At 36.9% G+C, this 18,816-nt stretch overlaps 1 protein-coding gene across 1 annotated transcript in view; it reads right to left on the bottom strand.

Moving 5' to 3' along the window:
- PEX7 (peroxisomal biogenesis factor 7) overlaps nt 1–17,553 on the bottom strand; it is a 42,217-nt gene extending 24,664 nt beyond the window's left edge. Inside the window, exons 1-6 of the mRNA XM_017829657.1 lie at nt 17,536–17,553; nt 17,222–17,398; nt 12,857–12,934; nt 12,447–12,555; nt 888–994; nt 359–472 (exon numbers count right to left, since the gene is read on the bottom strand). Of these exons, the coding sequence (XP_017685146.1) occupies nt 359–472; nt 888–994; nt 12,447–12,555; nt 12,857–12,934; nt 17,222–17,398; nt 17,536–17,553 (603 nt within the window). The remainder of the gene's footprint in view (nt 1–358; nt 473–887; nt 995–12,446; nt 12,556–12,856; nt 12,935–17,221; nt 17,399–17,535) is intronic.
- Between the last annotated feature and the right edge of the window lie 1,263 nt (nt 17,554–18,816).

Genomic DNA, 18,816 nt, shown 5'->3' with positions numbered 1-18,816 from the left:
TGTGTGGAAAGACAAAGGCACAGCATCATTTAAAAATAAGAAAGGGAAAGTATTTTCTCTGTCTCCAATTTCTCATATAACTTAGCTGAAGTAAACCTCCTAGCCCTCTCTCAGGCTCTCTAACACTCCTTGTGGAAATATATTGACTTTGAAGATGTCATTTACTTTGAAATCCTGGCAATCTCCTAAACATCATAATGTTTTACAGTGCTAAACTGAAAGTTTTCAAGAACAGTCACTGTAACACCTAAAATCCTGTTTTTTTCCTAGTTATTAGATAACATAAAATATCACTGCTTTCCAGAAAAACTTGGTTAACAATTCAGTGATGGTCAATTGGAAATAAAATACAACTTACTTTTACTCTTCTGATAGCATAGGTATGACCCAGCAAGACGAACACTGGTTGCCGGATGTTCCGCAAATCCCAGCCTTTTAAGCTACAGTCAACTGCACCAGTTACCAGCAAGTTCTGATGATTTGATAAAACACAGATATACCAGGACAATTTAATTACTAGATGGCAGTGATGCATATGTTGGCTACAAAAGTTAGATAAATCAAACAATACAGATGAATAAATCATATTTATGATAAATGAGGTCAGGTCTCCAGTGTGTACATTAAAGACCATAGAGAAATACAAACTGTTTCTCCACTACAGGCTATTCTGTCCACTATACGAAAGAATAAGCAAAATCTCTGACCTACTTGGGCTGTCTATCCATTGGAACAAAGCTCTTCTGGAGATGTAATAGTGAATGAGAGCAACAAAGCACCTAGACATATTTTTATAAAGAGAAGATGTAATATTGTTGCAGCAGAAACACTTGCTATTTAATGAGAGTGGTTCAATTAGGAAAACAGTGGGATGAACAGTTCTATACCTCATCATATTTGCACCAGTCACAGCTCAAGATCTCAGCCTGGTGGGCTGGTATCACAAGTTTGACTCCCGGGGCTTTCACATCCCAAATTCTTAAAGTCTGATCACCTGAAATATAGAGAAATTGATTCAATGTTGTTGCATCAGTTATGGGATACAGTTAATCCACTAGTACTTAGTAGACAACTGTTTCTTAGCTGCATGAAATACAAATGACTATATGTGGACACATGCCAAATAAAGCAAGCACATTACAGACACAGAAGTCAGAGTGATGCAAAAAAAGGTATCTGAACTTATTACTCTCTTTCATTAGAAAAAAACACCACAACTTCACTTTATTACTAACACTTCCATTATTTTTGAAACTCTGATTTGATTAAAAGAAGATGTGTTAAAATACTTGAATAACATTTAAATCAAACTAGGAGCTTAAGGTCCATTTAGAAATGGACTTAAAAGATCAGAATCACAAAAAAAACTTTACTTGCAAGCCAGCTGAGAAGTACCACCCAGTCACATGCTTTTGGCACAAAGAAAAGTGAACTGTATCTGAAATATCAAGATTCTTTCAATAAAAGGAAAATTCAAGATGTATCACCTGTACTTGTCATGTACAAAGCCTGCAGTTACTCTCATTTATTGAAATACTGGACGATAAAGTCATTCTACTGTAACTATTACAGATACGAAAGGCAACATGTGCTTTAACCTTGGAGCACATATACACACACCTGCATACACACACACAGGTCTTCAGAGAGCAATGAAAGGAGTCCAGCTTAACTTAAGAGCTATGAGTCATCTGAGCCTCTCTCTTTACCTCCAGCCATAAATGGTCTTCTACCCCTAAAGATCTTTAGAATTCTTATAAATTTGGTTCCTAATGGCTTGTGAAGACATAGAAAGCTGCATCAGCTGACAAGACAACTATCCTTCTCAATTTTTTAAGTTGGAGTTCTTTCCTTAGCCCTGTATATTTAGCTTTGTATCAGCAAAAATGGATTTTCTAGCTCATTAGTTTACAGAGAGACAAAATTAATTAGAATTGATGATTATGCCTATGTTTATTTAAGAGAGAAATTATATCATTGAAGGCTGTATCCAAACACCCGTGATTTCTACAGGAACCATGTATCAATACTACTTAAATTAAAAAAACCCACTGTTTTACCTTGCTACTGAGGAAATTATTGGTATTTCCTTATTGGAAACACTTCCGGAAATTTTCAAATTTATTATGATCAATAATTAATATTTTCATGCTGTTTACATCCAAGTATTTTGATGGTTTTAGTGTCCTGTTGGTCACTGGCCTTAGAAAATACAGTTGGGCACAAAAAATTATAGTTCTTTTCAAAAAATCATCCCTAGAACCACAACAGTAATACGTCTATTGCCTGACCTACCAGGCCCTGCAGACTTCACAAAAACACATAAAACATTTGGAAAATTCGAAAAAAAAAATGAAGGTGGAAAGAGCTTGGTGCACTACATGTCACAAGACTGGTCTGACTGTTGTACTACACAGATCACGGAGAGCTTTGCTCTGGTGGTTGGTTGGCTTGTCCTCAGATCTCATGACTGTGAGAGATACTATACCATTGGTGGATAAATTCCCCGTCTGCAAGGTGGGAACAACATGTTATTTCTCACTGTTTTCATTGCCCTTGCCTACTGTCAGGAGGAAGACTGCTGCTCAGGACATGTACAGCACTCCTGACAGTGACATCCTGCAGTCAGCTGAAGCCTCACACATCGCTACAGTGCTTACAAAAACAGGGCAACATATGGAGGGGAAGAAACATGGACAGCAGGATCTTGGCACAAAAAGGTATTATGCCCATCCACTCACCATTAGTCTTGCTAATCTGCTTGCCTGCAGAAGACAGATTTCAGTTTGAGTCTTAAGTCTTTCTGAGATATTATTATGGGCTTCTTAAAAAGCTTTTATTTTAATTTCATCAGATAACATATATTTGAAGGGGAAACACATATTTCACTGCAGACAGGATCATTTTTTCCAAGCAAATAAATATATAAATCCAGGTGAACTAGAATGAACTGCTACAGAGATGCAGCATTATGAGGGCCAAAAACATTTGAAAAAGTAGGCTATTCAGCCAATAACAATTTTGACACTAAATATACAATTGTTCCAATTATTTCTTTTTTAACAGAAAATGCTGATGCATGAGAAAAATAAAAAAGAGAGTTATTTTCCTTTTTTTAAACTTTCTTTGAAAATGCTAGACTTAGCTGTTATTAATTCTGACTGGCACTATCTGGGAAATGTTTTTAATGGAGTAACACAAAATGCAAGTGAACCTTTTTGTGAATGGAAAAGAATGAATTAAAGCCAAAGGCAAATCCAAATTTTCCTTTTAAGTGGAAACATCAGATTACTTTAAAAAAACCCTAACACTAACAAACTTTTTTTTTAACCTCAAACATGTTTCCATTACCTCACTATATGTATATATATATATATATATATTTACATTTAATTTCAACAAAAGCTGCTCTTAAAAATTTTGCCATTTCCATGATTCCTTCAAATCTGGATTACTAAGGATGTATTTCTTCCCTATGGTAAAGCAAAAGTAGAATAATAATAATAGAAAGTGCAAGTAAAGCACACCTAGTACAATCATATTCACTAACAGCCACTTCCAGTTCACATCCAAAGTAAGCAACCACAAAAGTAGCCAACATTTCCCCCCACAAAATATTTCTATTTTTGTAATAAGCAATTTCACTATGGCAACAGATTTTTGCTGGTCTGTTAGATAATTATGATTCCAGAATTGTTTGTCTATTGTACAGGCTTCTTTCTTTCTAATGAATATTTGTGAAATCTTGGATGAATCAATAAAACTACACAATATACACTCATCTATTCAAAATTTTCCAAAGAGATGCTAATCTACAAGCATATCATCCTTATACATAGGATAAAGACTGCTAATGTGAATGACAATGTATAATAGTGAAAAGATAAAAGTTTATTTCGGATTTAAATTTTATGTAGGTTTTATACCAGCTTTTTTACTAACAGATATATTTTACCCAAATCCCTAAATCACCATCTCCTAAGTCCTGTGAGAACAACCAGCTAAGAAGTCATTGCCAGACAGTGAAGAAGTACAATATTAACTATAAAAAATAGCTAGGTATTTGAGAGGTTAGTAAAACCCCAAGAAACCTTAAACACTATCTGAATGGAAAAAGGATTCTAACTAGGACAGGTACAATGTTTTTGAGGAACTAAAGTACTGCTAGCTCAAAGTTTTACTTAAAAAAAAATGAATCTGGGTTTTGGGTTGGTTTGGGGGGTTCTACGTTCTGAAGCAAGAAATCTGATCTTCTTACACTGTTCCCTAATCAAGGAAAAAAAACTACCAACAAATAATATATCTTTAATTTACTGTAGGAAAACAATAATATATCTTTAATTTACTGTAGGAAAACAATTTAGCATAAAGGACACAAGTACTGGCATATATTGTTTGGGTTGAAAGGGACCTTAAAGATCATCTAGTTCCAACCCCCCCTGCCATGAGCAGGGACACCTTTCACTAGATGAGGTTGATCAGAGCCTCATCCAACTTGGCCTTGAACACCTTCAGGGATGGGGCATCCACAACTTCTCTGGGCAACCTGTGTCAGTGCATCACCATCCTCACAGGAAAGAATTTTCTTCTAGCATCTAATCTAAACCTACTCGTAGTTTGAAGCCAGTACCCTTTGTCCTGTCACTAAATGCCCTTGTAAAAAAACCAAAAAAATCTTAAAGTAAGTACTTCTGCAGTGCCACTGAACAACTACAAGTTAACAGCACCTGCTTACTTGTCTGTGTTTTTAAATACTAAACCAGATTAAATTATTTAGTCCAAATCAAATAGAAAATCTGTGGGAGAATTAAAAGCAGAACCCAAATCTCATGACTCTCAGAAACAACCTTTTTATGTATGCTAAAGTGATAGTGCTGATCATTTCTATCATAGATAATTGTCTTGGTTTTGGCTGAAATAGAGGTATTTTTCTTCCTAGTAGCTGATATAGTGCTGTGCTTTGGATTTAAGACAAGAATAGTGTTGATAACACACCGATGTTTTAAGTCAAGGACTTCTCAGCTCCTCAGAGTGCCTTGCCAGCAAGGAGGCTGGGAGTCAGAGTCAGAATATCTGACCACAGCTGATCACAGGGTATCACATAACATACGGCATCATGCTCAGCATATAAAGCTGGGGGAAGAAGAAGGAAGAGGGAGATGTTTGGAATGATGGCATTTGTCTTCCCAAGCAATCATTATGCATGATGGAACCCTGCTTTCCTAGAAATGCTTAAACACCTGTCCACCCACGGGAAGTGGTAAATGAATTCCTTGTTTTGCTTTGTTTGCATGCACAAGTTTTGCTTTGCCTATTGAACTATCTTTATCTCAACCCACAAATTTTCTACCTTTTACCCTTCTGATTCTCTCCCCCATCCCACCATGGGGGAATGAGCAAGCAGCTGTGTGGTACTGAGCTGCCAACTGGGGTTAAAGCTATACAACAATATAAGCAAACCTAGAACAGGACTAATAAAGGTCATGGCATTCCACACAAAGAGGCAGAAACAGAGTGACACAAATAGCAGCTTTACTTAAATCATCCAGGAGTACTACCAAATGCACAAAATCTATTTCCATCTTACACAGCAAGTAAATGTAACTACCAGTGGAAACATACTTTTCAACTGATCATTAAAAATGCTGTCAAGCTAAAAATCAAAAAAGTTTTAAGTTATTTCAGAGAAGAGCCCAACAGAATCTTTTCCTTAAAACAGTAGATTAAAAAAAGAAAATATTAGTAAAACCTTTATTTCAGTGTTTTCCAAGATGATTAAACTTAAATCTTGGGAAAAAAAATTTATTTCAAAATTTACCAAAATTATGACATTATTAAACCATTCTTCATCAAGTGGCAATATTGGCTAGATACTTAACTGTAGTTTAAATGATCCAAACCAAATTAATTTACTCTGAAAAACTGTTACTGCATATTTCTTCTCAACAATAAACAATTTTAGAATATGAGATTCTAATATAAAATATTATAACCTGAAAGTGTTTTATATATAGCATGTACTATAAATTGAGGTACAAACTCATTTCCTGAGAAAAACTTCAGCTTGTACATTAGAGGTTGATTTAGTACAGCTTATCTGATGTGCACGTTTTGGTTGGGGTAGGGTTAATTTTCTTCACAGTGGCTAGCACAGGGCTAGCCATGTTCTGGATTTGTGCTGAACACAGAGTTAATAATCTAGAGACGTTTTTGTTCTTGCTGAGCAGCGCTTACACAGAGCCAAGGCCTTTTCTGCTTCTCATACTGCCACGCTGGCAAGGAAGTTGGGGGTGCATGGGAGGTTGGGAGGAGACACAGCTGGGACAGCTGACCCCAACTGACCAAAGGGATATTCCAGACCATATGACATCATGCTCAGTATATAAAGTGGGGGGAAGAAGGAGAAAGGAGGGGATGTTTGGAGTGATCGTGTGGGTTTTCCCAAGTAACTGTTAGGCATCATGGAGCTCTGCTCTCCTGGAGGTGGCTGAACACCTGCCTGTCCATGGGAAACAGCAAATTAATTCCTTGCTTTGCTTGTATGCATGGCTTTTGCCTTCCCTTTTAAACTGTCTTTATCTCAACCCATGAGTTTTCTCACTTTTACCCTTCTGATCCTCTCCCCGATCCCTCTGGTGAGAGAGTGAGCGAGTAGCTGTTTGGGGCTTGGTGGCTGGCTGGGGTTAAGCCACAACACTTGAGCACAAGACTTGAATGAATTCAATACTGTGCTGGTATGTCTTGAAGTAACAGATTGCAAATGAAAACATCGCACTTCATTGCAAAGATTTGACACAACAACCTAAGCAAGTAAATTGTATTTCAATAGCTTATAGTATAAACAGTAGTTCAGCTAAACTGAAACAAGACACAATAAGTCCACAGTCACTTTGCTCTCTAGATGCTTGATTTGTACAACAATGTACCATATAGTAAATTGAAGCATCTTATTCTTTTATCCCTTGAGGATCTGGATTCCAAAACTGACCAATTTTTGCAAAGCCTCGAACCTTGTTCACAGTGGCATTTCTTCTAGCTCATTCAATAAGAAAATAACCAGGAAACCAGTCATAAGAAGCAAAACGTGGAACCATACCACACACAAACTGATGAAATATAAACCTCTACTAAAGTGTTTTAGAACTCATGACAGAGCACTGTCATAGCAAAACAGAAGACTATTTTTTCCATTTTTTAGTAACCTGAACAAATACAAACACTTTTGGAATTACTTGTCTGCAAGCTCACTCCCCAACAGCTCCTTGAACTATTTTTGAAGCAGGAATGTGAGCTGAAGCTTCTGAAAACTGATGTCAAAGACCTGAAAACCCCAAACTTGGTCCAGGAACGTACACATGAAAAACACCTCTCTACTGCACTCAAGACTATTCCTTTCCAACTAATTAAGTAAATGTTCTCTTAGTAAGTGTACATCTTCCCCAGTTCTTTATTTCATGCAAAATCATTTCTTCCAATTATAGTTTTCTTTTACAATTTGAATACAAAACACAGAAAGGTGTGCCAAGACTACATGCCAGCCTCATTTATGAAACTAACAGTTTGACAACCCCTTAACTACACCAGTGACATACTGGTCACTAAGAGACCAGTAGGAAAGAAGGGAAATTTTTTAAAAGGCAACTCACTAAGTCAGGGCTGGCAATAAAACAGAATACAAGATAAACAATGCCTTTTAGTTTTAACCTTAAAGTCTAGCACTGAATGCAACGGCTTACCAGAGTGGGACCTGGATTTACAAGTTCATTTGTAAAGCAGCAAAGCTACAGTTACCCAACTCTTGTGTCAACATAATCAGAACTTATCAGAAATTATCACACTTTGTTGTGCTATGAGAAAATTGTTTGCCCTGGGCTTTCAGTCTGAAAAATAAGTCTTTTAGGAAAGAATACAATTAATTGATCTAAGTACTGATGAATACAGACATTGTCATGCAGATTTCAAAAACACTTCCTTCCCTTACTCATGATTTAAGATGTTATTAAAACCACATACCTGCCCTGATCAGTAAACTTAAGAAGTGATTTAAAAAGGAATGCAGCAATAAAATTGAGGCCCCACTGCTTAAGATATAAGCTAGCAGTCATTCTAAATTTGGGCTTTGTAAAATCTAAACCATTCATATTTTCATTTGCCAGTGTTGTATCTGTATTGAAGAATCCTACAGTTATGCAGATAAGGGTAAAATGGTACTCATTAATTACTTTCTACGGTTAAATTTAAAGGGTGATAAAACTAGTTGATACTACAAAGGATACTTTCTTTATAAACCACGGGTCTGAGCAAGGCCTATCACTTTGCAGTTATGGAGAATCACAGAGTAGAACTGATTTACATTTGACTATATACTACTCTTATTTGCATTTCACAAGCTCTTTATGTGCTTCTCACCAATTTGCTCTCTGGGTTAAAAAGAAAATTTTCTGGGCAAATGACACAATGACTCATTAAACCCTTTAGCCAGGAAGATGCTGTTAAAACATTCATGCCACTTCTTTAATGACATTTTCCACATCAGTGTGTTTTCAGTGTAAGGCAGACATTTACCAGAGCTCTGGTTTGGTGCTACATGTACTCCTGAATCTCCGACTTATCTTATCAGCTCAGAAACTGCTACTGACATCATGGGAGCAGTTACTTACATATACAGAATTAAGAGTTTGTTCTATTACTATTAACTCCAATTTTCAAACAAAAAAGATAAGCCATTTACTTTCTTTTTTAGAGCACAAATAATTGTACATGAAGACAACAGCATTGTAGAGTACCTCACACATCCCTGTAAATGTTAAATGGAAGTTTATTAGATGCTGAATAAAAGCTGATTTAACTGAAGCATCAGATATACATATCTTTGGTAATTCAATTGCATTTTATTGTCCACTGTAGATAAGATCAGTTTTCCTGTATGTATTCAGAATGGAGACTTAGAGAAGCAAAATAGCTACACCTAGTATCAATTTTTTTTTTAACTGCTTTATATTGCACTCTTAGGTTTCTCATTTTCTTCACCTAGATTCATTTTGTAGTCTCATAATAGCTTGAGAAGAAGTCATATACGAAAATCAGAGATTAGCTTCAGGCATAAGTTGGTTCTTCCGAGCAGCTGTTTCATTGTGGCTTGCAGTTCTGTTTGGTTTTCTGTTTTCAGAGTTCACAAACTAATTAGTTACATGGAAATTAAACTTCTGCTGGCATCTATGGGGATTCAAATAAAGGCAGAGGAATGGTAGGGGTGAGGCTCGCAAAACGTTCTTAAAACATCCTTCCCTCTTATTTTCTTTAAAGAGGAAAAGTTTAAAAAAAAAAGATTGCACTGCTTTACTTAGATTTAGTTTAACCAGAAGTATTTCAAGATCAACATTTTTTCCAATCTGTGGTTCACAACATATCTAACTTATTTTACTAATACATAAAATTGAAGATGCTGCAATATGCAACAGTTCATTTCTTGAGCACTATGACTTTGTAATATTAAGATATCAGTAAGTACATGCTTGTGAGCAGGCATGTGTGAGGTGGGATGAGAGAAGGGGACAGGTGGGGCAAGAGACAGAAAGAAAACACACAGACACACACACTCTACAATCCCAAAGAAGTGTAGACTCCTTCAAGATGTGAACGTTTCAATACTCTTTGACAATAACTGTCAAAAAGCCACTGTTTAAAATTTTTTTTAAAAAAGGGGAGATGAAAGGAAGTAAAAAAAATTCCCTCCAGATACATTTCCAGTCACTAATTGTCAAGACAACTAAAAGTCGCAAAATAAGAGACCACAAAACTGCAGGTCAACCTTCCCAGCAAGTGTATCAAAGAAGGGAACAGCTGTAAATTCGACACAGTACTATCACATTGATATTCAAGTTTCTCCTCAGCTCCAAGTTAAGCTCGATAGAAGATCAATCAGCAGTGAAATTAAGCTTTCTGTCCCATCTTTATAAGGTATACAGACCATAGCAAGTTTCAAATGAGGAGGTCCAGCCTCCTGAACAGTTGCACTTGTCTGCTATCACATATGTTGCCTGGCAGAGTAGAACATCATTAAACACTGAACTCTCTAAAGATAAGGGGCCCCTGGTGGTCTAGTGGTTAGGGTGCAGCACTTTCACTGCTGCGACCCGGGTTCAATTCCCAGCCCCCCAGTCCTGAGACCCTCACTGCCACTGTCCAAGCCTGCTCGGCCCCGGCAGATGAACCTCAGGATTAAAGGGTGGGCTCAGTTCAGCGCACGCTGTGTCTCACCTAAAAAATCCACTGCGCAGGCTCGAAGGGTTAATGACCTTTCCCAAATCTTCGCTCGCGAAGACTGGCCATACCTCTAAAGATAAACTAATATGCCTTTTTTACCATAAGGAAATGGCATTTATACAGAGAGCTAGAGAGTCACGAGTACTTCTACTACTCAAAGTCCTGATGACCAAAGAAAAGATTTCCAATATGTATTTTCTGTAGTGAAGTAATCCAATCAAACCACAGGAAAATTCCAATGTAAACAATGCAAACACAGAAACCTTTTCCACATTAAGATGTCATGACTTCTAAGCAAGATCTTTGGCTTGATGACATTTCATCTAGAAGCATACCAGATGTTTTATTTTGGAAACTGTAAGAAAGTTCACCATCTTTTTGAAGACTTCTTTTTCTCTTACCTAATGATTTTACACCTAGCATTACACTACCAGTGTTCTGATGGCAGATTTTTATTTCACACGTGCACAGTACCTAGAGAAGAAAAACGTTGTGTTTTCTGCGCATGTTGTTTTTCCATAGCATATAATACTGTGGAGTCATCAATCAGTGAAAACTGACTGCAATTAGCTTTAGGCTCCAGTGGTATGTTAGTAATTTTCAAGAATCAAAATTCACAAAAGAATAGGAACTGTTTAGTGTTTTAGTCAAAACTTGCAACAGCTGCACCCACTGAGTCACTCCAAGAACAGATCACTTGTATGCTGCTGTACCCAATTTAGGTACCATTACATTGACATTATGACCATCTAACAATCAGTGTTTCCCAAAATTGTTCGAGTGGCAATGTATTAGAAGAGAGTTTGGTTTCATATCCTAGAGATTCAAATTTGAAAAAGTTAGCTGGATCAATACAGCCCTTCTGCTCATCTAGGATGTGAGAAATTTTGTATGATTAAGACTACCATGGACAGGAGCGTTCTGAGCAGAATTTTAAAGAGACCATAACATCCTTCAGAACTTGCAAAAAACACTAAGCACTTAACCTTGACCAAACAGTACTTAGCTAGCATTTTGTAGCATATAGCTGCATTTCAGTAAACTGTTCATACAGTGTACAGGGTTCAATCCTGTAAGTTTCTACACATCCTATTATCTCACTAAGAATTGACTCAGTGATTCTTCAAATAAGTTGGAAATATCTGTGCTCCAGCACCTGGCTTTAAAGTATTACCATGTTAGAACAAATAAAAATTACTTGTTAGTCATTCTAGCTTAACTTTGCAGGCAGAATCAGATGGAAATAGCCAGACTGAAATTTTATGAAAGCCATGTGCACTTTTTCATCAAACTTCCTGCAGAATAGTGAAGACCAGTATCTGTGAGTACACAGATACTCTAACTTCGGTAACAGGAAAACATGTTTATACTTGCTTACCCTCTCGATATAAGAGCCAAGGAATTTCTATTTAAATCAGTACAGATGTACAACAGACTTAAAATCGGAGAAATTCAACCCATCAGAGTTAATCTATCAGTATTTGTATTAGGGCAGTGTCTTACAGCCCCTCTATTTCCCAATCAAACTCCATGGCTACCAGCACCCCTTGCCCAGTTAGTCATCAGCTGAGCTCCAAGTCTCACTCCAGAGCTCTTCTTGTGCCTCTGGAGCAGTAGCAGTGTTTGGAAAACACCACCTCACCTCTCTTTGCCTCAGGGTACACCCACCTCAACTATGGTTGCATTGATAGCACTGGCCAAAGCAGGAAGGTAAAACTGATCATTACCTTTCCCAAAGAACAACGCACAACAATCTACAGAAGTACTTAAAACAACTCATTGGGAACTGACTAGTTTCTTACAGAGTTAACAATCTACTGACACTTGAGATAGTTTGAACAAAAACGCAGGCCAAAACACAAAATAAAGTACATAACATAATTTTGTGGTCAATAACCAGAGTGAGATGAATGGAAGACAGCTACATAAAATAAGAGAAAAAATTGCTACAAGGTCACTGCTAGAGAACTGCTGATCGCCATTTAAATGGACAAGAGGATGATTTACTGACTGTAACAGAACCTACAAATCCAGCTGCAGCAATATGTTTACCTTTCCTTGTTTCATTTTTACATATGACACACGCTACCATCTGCTGGACAAAGTGCTGAACTAATCCAATAACATAAAAGATGGCTTTTGGTTTTTTGTTGCGAGAACCTCTTTACCATCATGTTTACCTGAGGCAGATGCAAAACAACCTGGGATGTGTGGAGACCATATAGTGCTGTAAATGACCCCTTCATGGCCTTTAAAAGTGCATAATGACTTCCCCACAGCTGGATCCCACTAAATAAAGTAAAAAAGAAAACTGTTCAATAAGAAAGAAAAACAATCAGTACAGAAGTAGAGGGTTTCAAACATTCATACATACAGAAAGAACTAAATTAATTTCTTTTTAGCATGCATTATGAAAAGCATTTGTATACCTAAACTGGTATCAACTGAGGGATTAAGCAACACCTCAGTTAAAACAGAATTTCAGCCTTAGGGTAAAAATAAAGAGCAAAAGTGCATCAGTGCTGTTTTCTTAACACAAAGCAATATCAGATCCAAAACATTTTTCACCTTCAGCAGAAAACCAACATACCAGCTTGGCTGTTTGATCCCATGAACCAGACACCACTAGCTGCTCTCCTCTAGTTTGGCTCCAGTCAACACTATATGCCTATAAATGATATAACGGCATAGTTTAGAAGGAGCATTAGAATACAAGTTTGAGACTGTAGTTAGTCAAAGTTTCACAAAATAGACTTGGATTTGCAGACCGAGTCCTAGTCAGCTAAAAAACTACCAGTCAAGCACCACAAAACTGCCAACAATGTTATTTACCTGAACAAAAATTAAACTTAGCATCTCAATCCGGCATTAAAGGTACATATAGGCTCAGAAAAATATCCAAAAAAGCAGACGGGCCAAACCGAGGGGAAAAAAAAAAGTTGTAATAAAATCCACATACATCCCCCATCACTAGAAGTCTACCACCTTAAAAGCTGTAATTCAGACTAATTTCTTATTGCTGATCCATTTTTATGCAAATACCTACAGTCTCCTCTGTTGCGAGCAATGTAAATGTCATCTCTGTATCTAACTTTGAGGTTTTAGCTGACTAACAATAAATGCTTTTTACTATACCTAATTCTCCTAAGAAATATATGTCATAAAATATTCCTGGTTTTCATCTGTTCCTGGTTGTATGACATCTTTTTTTTTTACCATTCAAATCTTCAAACAAGTAAAATAAAATGAAATTAGAAACTCAACTTCCCTCATTACTAATCATTTCAGCTATTAAGAAATTGCTTTTTTACTGTGTAGTTGAAAAAAGCTCCCTCTTCCTTGACAGCGTATTGTACAACTGGTCCCTGTCTTAACAAGAGGATACTTTAATTCTACCCTTCGCTGCTGATTTTTCAGCTGTGCTGCCTCGCAAAAACAAATCCCCAAGTCTCATGTACAACTTCCATCTTCAAATACACAGTCTCTTTATCTACTTGGTGGAAAGTGCATTCCATTCTGTCTAGTTTTACCTCACACCAAAACGGCTCAATAAGCTGCAGCAGGACATGGACCATTTCAGTGTTACGGGAGAAAAATATTAGCTAAAACAATTTATTTGCTTCACTTCCTGATCCAATCAGATCTTCCATGACACTTCTTAGAAATATAGTCACTACCTACCAGTAATAGGTGGCACTGCTTTCAACAGCTGGGCCACTAACCACTGAGGATTTGTACTCCACCTGGGATAATCTAGTCCTAGCACGGCACTGGATTGATCTGCAAATCAACATGACTAGAAGCCATGTTTGTTTTGGATAGATGAAATTGTTTATTAAATTACAGCAACCCTGTTTTGAAGGTGAAAATGCTTCGACCTGTGTCACCAGACAAAAAAGCAGAGAAGATGAAAGGGAAAGAAATCCAGCAAACACCAAAGTCTTCTATGGAAAGTGTCCTGTGTGAAAAAGGAAATCGAGGTAACATTTAGCTACTTCTGAGCATTTTCCTTCCTAAGAAATAATATGGTCTATGCTAGGTCTAGCTTAAATTAAGTGTTTTTCACCTATTTGCTTATTTTCCAGAAGTGGAAAGCAACCACTACCCACAGAAAAAGAAGGTGCATTATCTGCAACTGTCCTTTTTTATTTTACAAAGTCTCACTTCCCACATACTGAAAGCCATACTGCTCTGGCCCCATTCTGTAATAGCTCCCTTCCTTGAGGACCTTATAGTCCAAATCTACAAGACACTGTGACAGTACTTGACAAAAGCCAAATAACCAAATAACCAGAGGTAATTATTTTGGTTTTTTTGCCAAACCATGCCTTTACCTCTTGACTTTTCTACTTAGCTAACTAATTGTAGTACAGCTCATTAAAACATCCTCCCTGTCAACCTGACTCCTCTTACCAAAATAGTAACAAAGGAGACACACAAGTACAGCTACATATTCTAAGAGTCGAAGACATGACAGTTCTCCCAAGTGCCTCCTGAGCTCCTCACATACATTAGCCTCCTTCTTTATCCCTGAATTTGTGTGATGGTCTGAGTTTAACCTCTAAGCCGCTGCTGTTTCAAAATGCCCCTAAATGCATCAATACACAGTATGCCTCTTTCACCAAGCAGCTCAGCAGAAGTGTTTGGNTCTTATACTCATGTTCAAGATTTTCCAGAAATAAATACATCCCTGGGAAATATGCACCTGTATCGCACCACTCATGCAGCCTGTACTGAACACACGGTAGTTGGGCTATATCAGATGTACTGCACAGATAAAGCAAAGAGCACATACAGCTTGCAGCTCACTTCCAAGCTATCAGCACGCAGATCTGCTGTGCACGTGTTGACACACGGACCTGTGTGCATATGGCAGACATGGCTGGGACTGCTCAGCGCTCCGCAGCTGCAGCGGAGGCAATGGGACCTGGGCATATTCTCCTCCAGGCAAGAATTACAAATAGAACAGACAACAGGCTCAGAAAAAGCAAGAACTACTGTCCATTTGGCATGTGACAGGTCCAGGTAACAGGAAGAGAATGAAAAGAAGACGGTGTGGAGAACCAAGTAAGGTTCACTTTTATTCTTCCCTTTTCATGCTGCCATTCAACATAAATTTGCAGACAATTCAATAGAAGCTCTGTTGATCAACTGGGGAAGACAGTGCTTTATCTTCAATCATAAAATACATGAACACTAGTTTATGCCTTAAGAACAGCAAGAAATGCCTTAGGCAAGAGGAAAAAACAAGGGGGAAAAATGTAAAACCATAAAATTGCATTCGGAATAAATGTTCAGTTGTCTTACATTCAAGTGAGACTGCGCCAAAACCAAAGTAAATTAGACTAATTTATTCATGAGATTCAGCAGTTGGTTAGTGCTGGAATAAAACTCACTGTCCTTTGATAATACAAATTCACTTCTAAATTAAAAATGCACGTTCTTTTTGTGAAGAGACAATAATCTCATTTGGAAAAGATCCCCGTCAATCTTGCACGAGAAATAATATAAAATGCAGTGACAAAATCGTCATTAGAAATGTCAGATGAGGTTTAAGGATTAGGAAGGTAGTGAGAGCACTGTTTGCCAGTGTTTACCACAAACTATTAGGGAAGTTCCCTCTGAGATCTTACATCTTAATGTAAACTTATAAAGAATAAATATAAACCTTTCATATCTCACAATAAACACTCAGCCCATGTTTCCTACACTGTCTTTCTAATCATGGTTGACTATGCCCACCTCCCCATGCTACCTGCTAAACTAAGACTTGGACACAGAAATGTTTACTTCACAAACAACAGATGGTGTAGCATAACCAAAACAAACTTACGGACAGAATTTCAACGAGAAAATGATAGAAACAAAATAACAAAAAATTTGGTATTTTCCTTCACCTCCTTAATACTATCAGCCTTTGAAAATTATCATAAAATTCTCAAAATCTTCTATTTACACCATATATGTACTAAACAAAAGTACCAAAACTACAAAGAAACAAGTTACAGAAGATGAACTGTTGTGTAACTGCAGTCACTCAGCTTTTAGCTTTGTACTTCATATCTGAAAAAATCTTGAGGTTTTTGTGAACACAACTGAATTTCTTCCATCATTTTTATTAACTACATATCTACTAATTTATTTTATTGAGACTGTTGTCATTTAGCTAAAGTAGCAGTAATCCAGGCTGAAACTGATTGCATCTGAAGTTCAAAGACTTGACAGAAGTGAGAAAGCTGGAAGGAAAGCTTAAAAAAAGGGGTAGAAAAATCACTTTGGAGAAAATATATGTACTACAGTAAAATATCCTTAAAACTATGCAAATACATTTATAAACCTGAACATAACATTATTCTCTACCCATACAACACTGCATACTAAGATTTTAGGAAAATCAAATGCAACAGTTATCATATCAAGGCTAAAAAAATCATACACACTGTCCCAACATTTGACTACAGGATCTGTAGGATCTCACAGATGCTAGGATGGAAAAGCATAAGCAGTTCTGGGTGCAACAGAAGTCCTAAGGATCTGCATAATCTGTATCACTCTATAACCTCAAGGATAACACTGATACATCAGCTACCTGATTCTGACCTACCCAATGCGGGTTTCTAAAAATCACATTGTGACTGCAGTAATTTCATACAACACAATGATTACTTAGCCCGTAAGGAATCACAAATGCTATTCTGAATGTATTAGATTTGTGTAATTAAGCTGTACCTACTACAGCATATGAATGTACACAAGAATATGTACAATAGGCAGGTCACTTTATATTCTAAGTAATACTCAAAGTTATTCAAAGTTATTAATTCAAACCACAGACCCAAAAAAAGTTGAAAAATAGGAAACAAAAAGCCACTGTTGATTACAAGATCACAAATAAATATTTTAATTATTTAAACATTAGATCATCCATTAAATTTTTTAAGTTTGCCTGGTTTACCTCCAGAGTGTGCTCTTTATAGACTTGCAGTGGACCTTTGGTTTTAGCTGTATCCCAGATTTGCAGAGATCCATCTCCACTACAAGTGATCAACACATGTTCATTATTCTCACTCCACGTCACATCAAACAGGCCATCATTCCAGTCGAAACTAAACAAAAAAATGAAAATATTTGTCTGTGAGAAAGCACAACATAAAAATCCGGACTAGTTACATGCAAAGACAGTATTTCTTTAAATCGCCCTTTTTACCATTCTAAAGAATATTTTTATATATTTGAGTTCCAGTGACTCTTCTTACGATTATAACTTACTTGCCATAATGCTAACATCTAAAACTGTATGACCAAATAGTTAAAGCATAAATGAACCAAGGACCTTTCACACACAGAGAATGAACTCTGATTTCAGTCTTGAACTTGCCATGCAAACAAAGACAGAGGTACAATATGTCTCAGTCTGATCTATGGTTTCTCCACGCTGCTTCTACTTAGGTAGGAGTCCTTTGTTTATAAAAATTATGGTAAAATAAGAAATAAAAGTGTGTTGGGAGAGCCCTATCCAATTCACAACACCATCAGGAATCTGAGTCACAATGAAAAACCAATGGAAACACAGTAATGAACTTACTGAAGATCTCTACACTCCCCTAAAAAGGCTATCAACACACCAACAATTCATCACATGGGATCTGGTACCATATATTAATTGCTCCGCGACAACTATCAATGACTGTGCTACTATCTGATGGCAAATAAAATTTATTTATTCCCTCTTCACTGAAGGTTTAGCTAAACTGTGGTTAAACTTCATGGCACCTTGCAGTAATGATGAGGGAAAGGCACGCACATGGAATGCTTTGACAGCAAAAACAACAGTCAGGAAGTTAAGAGGACTCTCTACCACAAAGTCAGTGGACTCACTGGAAACACAAATGAACAGGACTAAGCCAGAGCACTTAGCAGAAGTAACACAGTGCTGAACAGCTTCAAAGAGTCTTGCTTTATAATTATGAATGAAAAAAAGTTTCTCTGAGTATGATCAACTATTTTTTAAGCATTTCTATTTCAGCCCTCTTAATCTAAACAGCTGCTGTTTCAAAACTTTCCTTAAAAAAATTTTAAGTCAATGACAGTCAAGTATTAAACCCTCTCCTTTTTAACCTTTCTCCTCCTTCCATCCAGAACGAAATCAACCTCCTCTCATATGCTTAGAATATTTAATCTCCTAGGAAGGACCCCCATGACTTTATGTACCTTCCTACTCTATTTTCAGTAGAAATCAATCATAAGGGCATAAATTTAGGTGGCAAGGCACTGTTCCTAAAAAGCTAAAGCTTATAATTTCAAGCTAGGGCAGAGAGACTGCTTTTAACTTACAGTCAGTTTTCTATAAAATGGTTTACATATGGAAATAGCACAAGCCAGATGACCTCCCACAATAAAATCTACGCAATGTAAACGTATCCTCTGTGTTGTATGTATATACATTTATATGTAAATACAAAGATGGGTATTCAGTAAATATGTTAGCATAGATACAATACTTTATATCACTAACAACAACCCAAAATACTTGAGTTCTGTCTTGTACTC

This window comes from Lepidothrix coronata, unplaced genomic scaffold (assembly GCF_001604755.1).
Source record: "Lepidothrix coronata isolate B3197 unplaced genomic scaffold, Lepidothrix_coronata-1.0 Scaffold167, whole genome shotgun sequence".
Classification (NCBI taxonomy): domain Eukaryota; kingdom Metazoa; phylum Chordata; class Aves; order Passeriformes; family Pipridae; genus Lepidothrix; species Lepidothrix coronata.
This window is presented reverse-complemented; position numbering and strand designations above follow the sequence as displayed.